This window comes from Triticum urartu, chromosome 3A (genome assembly GCF_056163025.1).
Source record: "Triticum urartu cultivar PI428250 chromosome 3A, HENAU_Tu73, whole genome shotgun sequence".
Lineage (NCBI taxonomy): Eukaryota > Viridiplantae > Streptophyta > Magnoliopsida > Poales > Poaceae > Triticum > Triticum urartu.
The window spans coordinates 720,650,916-720,659,661 of NC_141875.1; the positions used below are offsets into that span (position 1 = coordinate 720,650,916).

Here is an 8,746-nt window from a genome sequence, read left to right on the forward strand (position 1 = left end):
AGCGGAAAGTTCTACCTCTCCCTCAACGACATCATGGCGGACATCAAGGATCTGTGCCAGGAGGAACCCAAGGCCGAGATTATGCCGGACGTGTGGGTCAAGCTATGGGGTGTGCCACCCAAGCACCGCCGTGTGGACCGCCTTATGGCCGGGACGGTGATGATTGGGCGGCCCATGAAGGTGGATCCAGCGTCGCTGACGGGGCTGGGCCCAGTACGGATGCGCTTCGCGTGTCGCTCGCCGGCCAAGCTCAAGGGCTACGTTCAAGTATGGTTCAACAGCGAGGGGTTCACCATTCGCCTGGAGGCCGAGGCGGGCGAGCTGCAGGGCGCGGCTCCCCCTCCCCCGCCACCAGCCAACGTGGACAAGGGTCCGAACGACAAGGACAGGGACCTCGATACGAGCATGGGGGATGACTCCTTTGACACTGCCACTTGGGACAAGCTTGGGCTCATGGACAAGGACTCCCAGGACGTGCCTCCAGCGGCGGGTGCGGCGAAGGACCAGGAGGAGCGGCAGGTGGTGGTGGGCAGCAACGAGTTGGGTTTCAACCAGTACGACTCCAACATGTCCTGCGATTCGGTGGCTACGGTGGTGGATGAGCCTCGGGCTACCGCGGGACGCTCTCCCAAGGCGCCGTCAGGCCTCGGGGTCGGTGGGACGAGGCTCCACAAGAAGCCGGCGGGCCGCAAGACTCCCTTCGTGGCGCCGGCGAGCCCACCCTCGGGCTGTGGGAGCACGCCTGCCCCGCAGCGGCTGGTGGTGATGGCGTTGGCCTCTCCTGGGGGTCCGGCGGGTGGTACCCCGTCAGTCATCTCCCCTCCCGCTTCTGATGCGCTTCGAGTGGAGGTGACAAAGGTGGCGCCCGTTTCTACGGCCAAGCGCTCCAAGGCGGTGGTGACGTCCACGGCGACGCAGGAGCGGGCGAGCTCCCGCCTGAAGGGTGCCAAGGGCAACCTGCCTGCCCTCCAACACGCCCAACTCCTGCAGGCCCAGAAGAACCTGGAATCTGAAGGTAATCCGGTGCCCCGTTTTACGATCTTTGACGATTATTCTGATGAGTGCTTGGGGGGTATCTTAGCGGATAATGGTGTTTGGATGTCTGACGAGGGGGAAGCGCGCGAAGTGCTTTCTCTTATCCGTGCTAAGGAAATCGCGCAGGCCGCGCTCGCCCAGGCAGCGTTGGCCCGCGTTGCGCCAGCAGCAGAAGAAGCAGGGGCTTCTCTGGTGACTGTTGCGCGGCCCGATCAGGAGGACATAGTAGCAGGGGCTGCGCCGTCCCCCTCCAACCGTCGTCTTGCCAAGACACGGCGCGTGGCCAAAGCGGTGACCGCTCGCAGTATCCGCCTCCGCAATCGCATTATCTAATGCGGTACATATTTTGGAATATCCGAGGCTTCGGCCACGCTGGGAGGCGGACCCAGTTAAAAGAGTTCATTCGAAACGAGGCGATCGACGTAGTTGGCCTGCAGGAAACTATCAAGACCGATTTCAATCATCGGGACCTGCTAACTGTTGACCCGCTGGAGCGTTTTGTTTGGCATTGGGTGCCGGCGGTCGGGCACTCGGGAGGCATGTTGCTAGGTATCAACCTAGTTTGCCTGGAGGTGGTGGCATGGGATGCTGGTTGCTTCTTTCTGTCGGCGCGCCACCGTGCAACTCTCCGCGAGTGGGAGGTGATTGTGGTTTACGGCCCGGCCGATCACTCGCGTTCGCTCGAGTTCTTGGGAGAACTCCACGCAAAGGTTGCGTCTTTGGGCACGCGAAACCTTCCTCTGCTTGTGGGAGGGGATTTCAACTTAATCCGTTCGGGAGCGGATAAAAACAACGGTAGTATTAATTGGACAAGGGTGTCCATTTTTAATAGTGCAATCGCAGCTATGGCCCTTAGGGAAGTGGCTCGCGTGGGGGCACGCTATACCTGGACCAACAAACAACTTACACCGGTGCGGTCGGTTTTGGACAGGGTTTTTATGTCCTCGGAGTGGGAGGCGCTGTTTCCTCTTTGCTCCTTGCACGCCGAGACGAGGATAGGGTCGGACCACGTCCCCCTCATTCTCTCCTCGGGGGAGGAAAGGCTAAAACGCAGTCCCCGTTTCTTCTTTGAAACCGCGTGGTTAGAGTCTCCGGACTTTGAGCAAATCTTCCTTTCGAAATGGGAGAATTGCGTCGCCCGGATCGGGCGCGTACGCGGGCCGATGGAGTTCTGGATCGCTGCAGGCGCGGGCTTGCGTGCGGCCCTTAAAGGGTGGGGGGCTAACCAGGGGCGCGACGATAAGTTGCTTCGCTCGCGGTTGACTGCGGATCTTGCTCAGATGGACGCTGTGGCGGACGTGCAGACCTTCTCGGAGCAAGACTGGGCTCAGCGCTACGCGCTTGAGGCCCAGGTCGAGTCCCTCCTCCGAGCTAAGGAGGAGTACTGGCGTAGACGTGGAGGAATCAAGTGGACGCTCAAGGGTGACGCGAATACCCAGTATTTTCACGCCTATGCAAATGGTCGTCGTCGCAAATGTGCAATCCTGCGCTTGCAATCCGAGCAGGGGCTCCTTTTGCGGCAACAGGATATCGTACGTCACATTTACGATTTTTACATCCATCTCATGGGTTCCAGGGAGGAATCCCGTGCCCGGCTTAGGGCGGATGTGTGGGACCCTGCGTTGCGGGTCACGGAAGCGGAAAATGAGGGCCTGGGCCTGGCCTTCACCCCGGAAGAGATTGACAAGGTGACGCTGGGCATGAAATCCGACACCGCTCCCGGGCCGGATGGGTGGCCGGTGGCGATGTTCAAAAGGTTCTGGCAAGTGCTCAAAGGGCCTATTTTTGACGTTTGCAATGGTTTTATGCGGGGAACGGTAGATATCTCTCGCGTAAACTTTGGGGTTCTCTCTCTAATTCCCAAAGTTCCGGGCGCGGATCATATTAGGCTCTTTCGTCCCATTGCGTTGATTAATGTTCCGTTTAAAATTTGTGCGAAAGCTTGCTCGACACGCTTGACTCCGGTAGCTTATCGTATTATTAGTAGGAACCAATCGGCCTTTATTCGGGGGCGCAACATCTTAGAAGGGCCGCTGGCCCTAAAAGAGATTGTGCACTCCCTTAAACGCGCTCATCAGCCCGCGATCCTACTGAAACTTGACTTCGAAAAGGCTTACGACCGCGTGAACTGGGAGTTTCTCCGACAGGTTCTCCTGGACCGGGGATTCTCGTCGGTTTGGGTTCACCGTATGATGCAATTGGTCTCGGGAGGCCAAACGGCGATTGCGGTGAACGGAGAAGTAGGGAACTTCTTTCGCAACAAGCGTGGGCTGCGGCAAGGGGACCCAGCCTCGCCGCTGCTGTTTAATTTTGTGGCGGATGCCTTGGGCGCCATGCTAGACAAAGCCCGTCTGGCTGGCCACATCAGGGGAGTGGTTGACAACCTGATCCCGGGGGGTGTGTCACACCTGCAATACGCGGATGACACACTCCTCCTTTTCGAGCCTGACACTCACAGTATTGCAACGGTCAAAGCCATTCTGTTGTGTTTCGAACTCATGTCGGGGCTTAAAATCAACTTCCACAAGTGTGAAGTAGTGTCCATAGGGATGGGCGCGGCCGAGAGCCAGCGGGTTGCCAACTTGCTCAATTGCAAACTTGGCCAATTTCCGTTCACATACCTCGGCCTCCCGATCACGGCGAAGACGAGTTCGATCGCTGATTGGGAACCTCTCACCTCCAAGGTAGCGGATAGGGTATGTCCGTGGAGAGGGAGATTTATGTCTTCAGGGGCTAGACTAATCTTAACCAACTCCAGCCTCTCATCCTTACCTATGTTTGCCATGGGTTTGTTCCTGCTGGCGGACGGGGTACACACTAAGTTGGATACCCCGCGGTCCCGCTTCTTTTGGGAAGGAGCGGGTCCTAAACGGAAATACCATATGGTTAAATGGCAGGCCGTTTGCAGACCTAAAGCCCAGGGGGCCTTGGGATCATCAACTCCAAGCTGATGAACATTGCACTCATGTGCAAATGGATCTGGAAGATGTCTCAGGGTGAGACTGGTCTCTGGATCGACCTTCTCCGTGCGAAATACTTCCCGAATGGAAATTTCTTTGAGGCGGCCCCCCATGGGTCCCCCTTCTGGAACTCCATTCAAGACCTTAAACCCTTCTTTGCCAGGGGTGCGAAGTTTGGGGTTAACAACGGGCGCTTCACGCGGTTTTGGCTTGACCTTTGGATTGGCCAACAACCCCTTTGGTCCGAATTTCGCCAACTCTACTCCATTGCGGTTGAGCCCAACCAATGGGTCGCGTCGGCCCTTAGCTCATCTCCACCCTACATCAATTTTCGGAGAGAACTAACGGGGCCGGAGATGGCGGAGTGGGATCGCCTTCGGGCGTTGATTGCGGATGTTCGCCTGTCTGACTCCGCGGACACGGTCTCTTGGAGGCTTTCTTGCTCTGGCAAATTTTCTGTCAAGTCCTTATACAGAGAGCTTACCCGCGGCCAGGTCCCTTCGGCTGCCATGGGGCTATGGAAGGCTAAAATCTCTCTAAAGATCAAAGTCTTCTTATGGCAACTTTGCCAAGATCGCCTTCCTACCTCGATCAACCTGGCCAAGCGCAATGGACCCGCCGCTGGCCCTTGCGCTTTGTGTGGGGTGCCGGAAGATGCGGATCACGCCTTCTTTCGGTGCTCTTTGCCGCGCTTCGCTTGGAGTGCGGTTCGCAAAGCCGCGGGGGTGGATTGGGATCCCCGCTCCCGTGCCGCGCTGGTGTCTTCCTTGTCTTCGCTTCATGGCTCGACGCGCCGGGTCATGTGGACGTGTGCGGCGGCCATGTTAAGGGCTATCTGGCATATTCGTAACAAACTTACCATTGAGGGTGTATTTCCCTCGCACCCTGCTGACGTTATCTTCAAATGCATCATGTTCTTGCAGCAATGGACACCGCTGGGAAGGCAACAGGACTCTGATCTTCATCGTCATGCTATTAGTTGCCTCCGCTCTGTCTACGCCGAGTCCCGCGCCCCGTTGTCCGCGCCGTCTGCTGTCCCATAGGGATGGGCAGCCCCTTTTGGTTCTACTTTCAGCCGAGCCTGCGTGCTCGTTTCGCTAGGCCGGTCGCGCCTTGTAACGCACTTATTTCCGTCTCCGGTCTGTTGCTCCCCCTTGACTTGTTCGCTTTTGGCCTGTTGCATAGTGTGAGTTATGTGGTTGTGCTACGCTGCCTATGTTGTGGGCTTTATTAATTTAAAGCCGGACGCCCCTGGCGTCTTTGTTCTAAAAAAATAAAAATAAAAACTCGTGATGTAGTTTGTTTTGAATAAGTACATTTTTTTAACCGGAGTTCAAAAACATATATCAGCGATCAATTAAGTTGGGTTAGTGACTTGGTGGAGGAGAAATCAAAATGATATTAGTTTGACGATCTATTGAGCATAGCGTTGATAAATTGGTCACTTTATTAGGTGACTGCAATTTCTTTTGTTATGGGACGAACAAAACAAAACGGAACGATAAAAAACTGACATCAGATTTTTGATGTGTCGGAACGAACGCCTCTCCTACTGTTTGATCTTATAGCACATATCTCAAGGCGATTTTGGTACAATGCACTGTGGTTGCTTCTACAGGGTAGACGATGGTGATGCACACTTGCTCGGGTACAATAACAGTGGTCATGCAGGGAACACCGGGGATCGCAAGAGTACATCAGGATACGTCTTCTTCCTCTGCAAGAACCTGATCACATAGAGCTCCCAGAAATAGAAGGTCGTTTCTCTTTCTTCCTGTGAAGCAGAGTAGGTCACCGCATGTGCAGCAACATGTTAAGGCATTTGGTTAACTGGCCTTATTGCAGATATGGTGAACAGGATTGTTACTCGGTTGACAACAAATTAGCCATAGAACCGAGTAAGAATCCTGTTCACCATGACCGCAGCAATCATATTGAGATAAAGTTCCATTACGTTCGCGATTGTATGGAGACCGGACTAGTGGAGATTGATCACGTTGGCACACAAAATCAGCTGATGTGTTAACAAAGGGTGCATTTCAGCGAGCTGCGTAAGCGTCTGGGAGTGATCAGAATCAGCAGTGGGCAATGAGATTAAGGGGGTGAAATATTGTTTTTTTAAGAAAACTTTCGATCTATTCATCTTTAATATTCATGGCAGTATAACAAACACCAGATATAGTAAAAATTACATCCAGATCCATAGACCACCTAGCGACGACTACAAACACTGAAGCGAGCCGAAGGCATGCCGCCATCATCGCCCCTCCCTCACCGGAGCTGGGCAAAATTTACTGTAGTAGACAGTCTGGAAGTCGTCGTGCTAAGGCCACGTAGGACCAACACGCCGATGAAGAGTGACGTAGATCGAAAGGATCCAACCTAAAGACACATGAACGTAGACGAACTACGACCAGATCCGAGCAAATCCACCAAGGACAGATCCACTGGAGACACACGCCCATCGACGGTGCTAGAAATACCATCGGGACGGGGCTAGGCGGGAAGAACCTTATTCCATCTTCATGGAGCCACCATCGTCTCGTCTTACTAAGCAAAACACAAACCCTAACAAAACACGAAGGACCAACTAAAAACAGAGCCCTCCCGCTGGCAAGGGTCGAGATCCACCACGAAGGACCAAGTTAGTTTGTTTTTCTGTTAATAATGCATGGTCGCCTCTGATTCATGCACGTAGCTAAGGCTGGACGTGTTCCATGCACACGACACGATCCCATGTCCTGTTAGTTCTCCTAAGCCGCAAGATGATGTGAGAAGTGGCCGTGGGGTAGTTCTCCAGATCGGGAGTTAGTTAGCTAGTTAATGGATCTGCTTTGTATCAGAAGTGAGTCTCGAAGTCACCGTAGGCGCCTCGTCGTCGAAAACGTATCGTCGGAAATCCTAAAATAAATCCAGGAATAATGCGAGCACCAGGATTTGAACCCTGGTGGGTTGGGGATATCACTGTCCACCTAACCAACTCAACCACAGGTTAATTTGCAAATCTTTTTCATTTGAATGTATAAACTGTACTGTACGCTCGCAAAGACAGCTCACTTGGGCTGGCCCATTTGCGGTGGTAAACGAAGAAGGATCACCGTTGTTGGAATCAAACACGCAACGTCCTAGTTAATAACATGTGCGCATAGCCGCTAGGACCACCTACCTTTAGTGAACAATTTGAAGCCTGACGCTTTTAGTAACCAACAGGCTGAGAATTTTAAAAACATTTTACGAACACTTTGTGAGCCGATCTTTCTTCCACAGTTTTTTTTCTTCTTTTCATTTTTTCGTTTTTGCTGTTACATTTCTTATTTCTTTTTTCAAAAATGGTCATGCCTTTAAATTCCAAAAATGTTTGTTATTTTAAAATTTTATTCATAAATTTCAAATATTCGAATTTTGGAAATATTTAAGGTAATTTCAAATAAATGTTCTTGTATTTCAAAAATTGTTCAGAATGTCAAAACGCCAACATTTGTTTTGAAAAGCACGAACAAAATTGTGAAAAAATCAAAAATCCTGAACAAAATTTTAAATTTAAAAACATTTCAAAATATGTGAATAACAGTTTTTGAAATAAAAAAGTGTTCTGAATTTGCGCGAACATTTTTTGAATTTGTGAAATGGTTTTTTTTCGAAGTGGGAACAATTTTTAAATTCCGAAAAATTCGAGAAGGCTACCAACGGAAGCAATGCCATCGTTCAGTTGCGCAAGGCCTGATCATTTTTATTTCTTTTCTATTTTTTCGTTTTTCTTCTCTTTTTTCATTCATTTGTATTTTTCCTCTTTCAACTTTTATATTCCTTTTGAAACTTGTTCAAATATTTGAAATATTGTTTGTAGTAGCAAAATTACAGTTTGTAGTAGCAAACTTTTATATTCTTAAATATTTATTAAATGCGTCTATAAAAAGCATTTTCTGTTTTCATTTTATTCTTTGTACTCCCTCAGTTCTTAAATATAAGTCTTTTAGAGATTTCAATATGGACTACATGCGAAGCAAAATGAGTGAACCTACACTCTAAAATACGTCTATATACATCCATTTGTAGTTTATATTGAAATCTCTAAAAAGACTTATATTTAGGAATGGAGGGAGTATTTATTAGTTATGTATTTATGTTAAAAACTTAAATGACAGTTTGACGTACACGTTTAACTATTATTTTAAATATATTTTCCCTTCAAACCTGCACAGATGCCTATCCGAACACCTTGCGTTGAACATGATTTTTTTTTGGACATTCTTGAAATGACGCTAACTTTTGCGGGCAGGTGAGCATGCCCATGGTAGGCATCCACACACCTAATATTTTCTATTGGCTTGTATAACCAATCCAAGGCATTAAGTCAAGTTGCTTGGGTGTTTGACAAGTTCTGCATTTTCAGAGTATTCTCGGTAAAGAAAAGGCTGATAAATGATAGGACATGTCGCAACTTACATACGGTGTTGGAAATCGTTTAAACCTGACATAAATGCCTACCATGTCATGCCCAACTACTGGCAAAATTTTGGGGTCTTTTCAACAATGTACAAAAATAGACCATATTGAACGAAGCATGTTCGGGTAGGCCACCGTCAAAGAGCAAGTTGTTTCTCGACATCCTTGAGATGTCTCCAATATTTTTACAGGGCCTTGTATGACCAATTCAAGGCACCATGGCAAGTTGTTGGGGTTTTCAACATGTTTTACATTTTCTAGAATTTTGTTGATGAAAAAAGTCTGATTAATGGAAGAATGTGTCG

The 8,746-nt window shown here is 50.0% G+C and overlaps 1 protein-coding gene across 1 annotated transcript; it reads left to right on the forward strand.

Moving 5' to 3' along the window:
* Positions 1–1,367: 1,367 nt before the first annotated feature.
* LOC147982140 (uncharacterized) lies at positions 1,368–5,038 on the forward strand. The gene is made up of 3 exons (XM_087516212.1): positions 1,368–2,825; positions 3,183–3,731; positions 4,022–5,038. Exons 1-3 carry the CDS (start codon positions 1,368–1,370, stop codon positions 5,036–5,038), a joined length of 3,024 nt encoding a protein of 1,007 aa, XP_087372338.1.
* Positions 5,039–8,746: the final 3,708 nt, after the last annotated feature.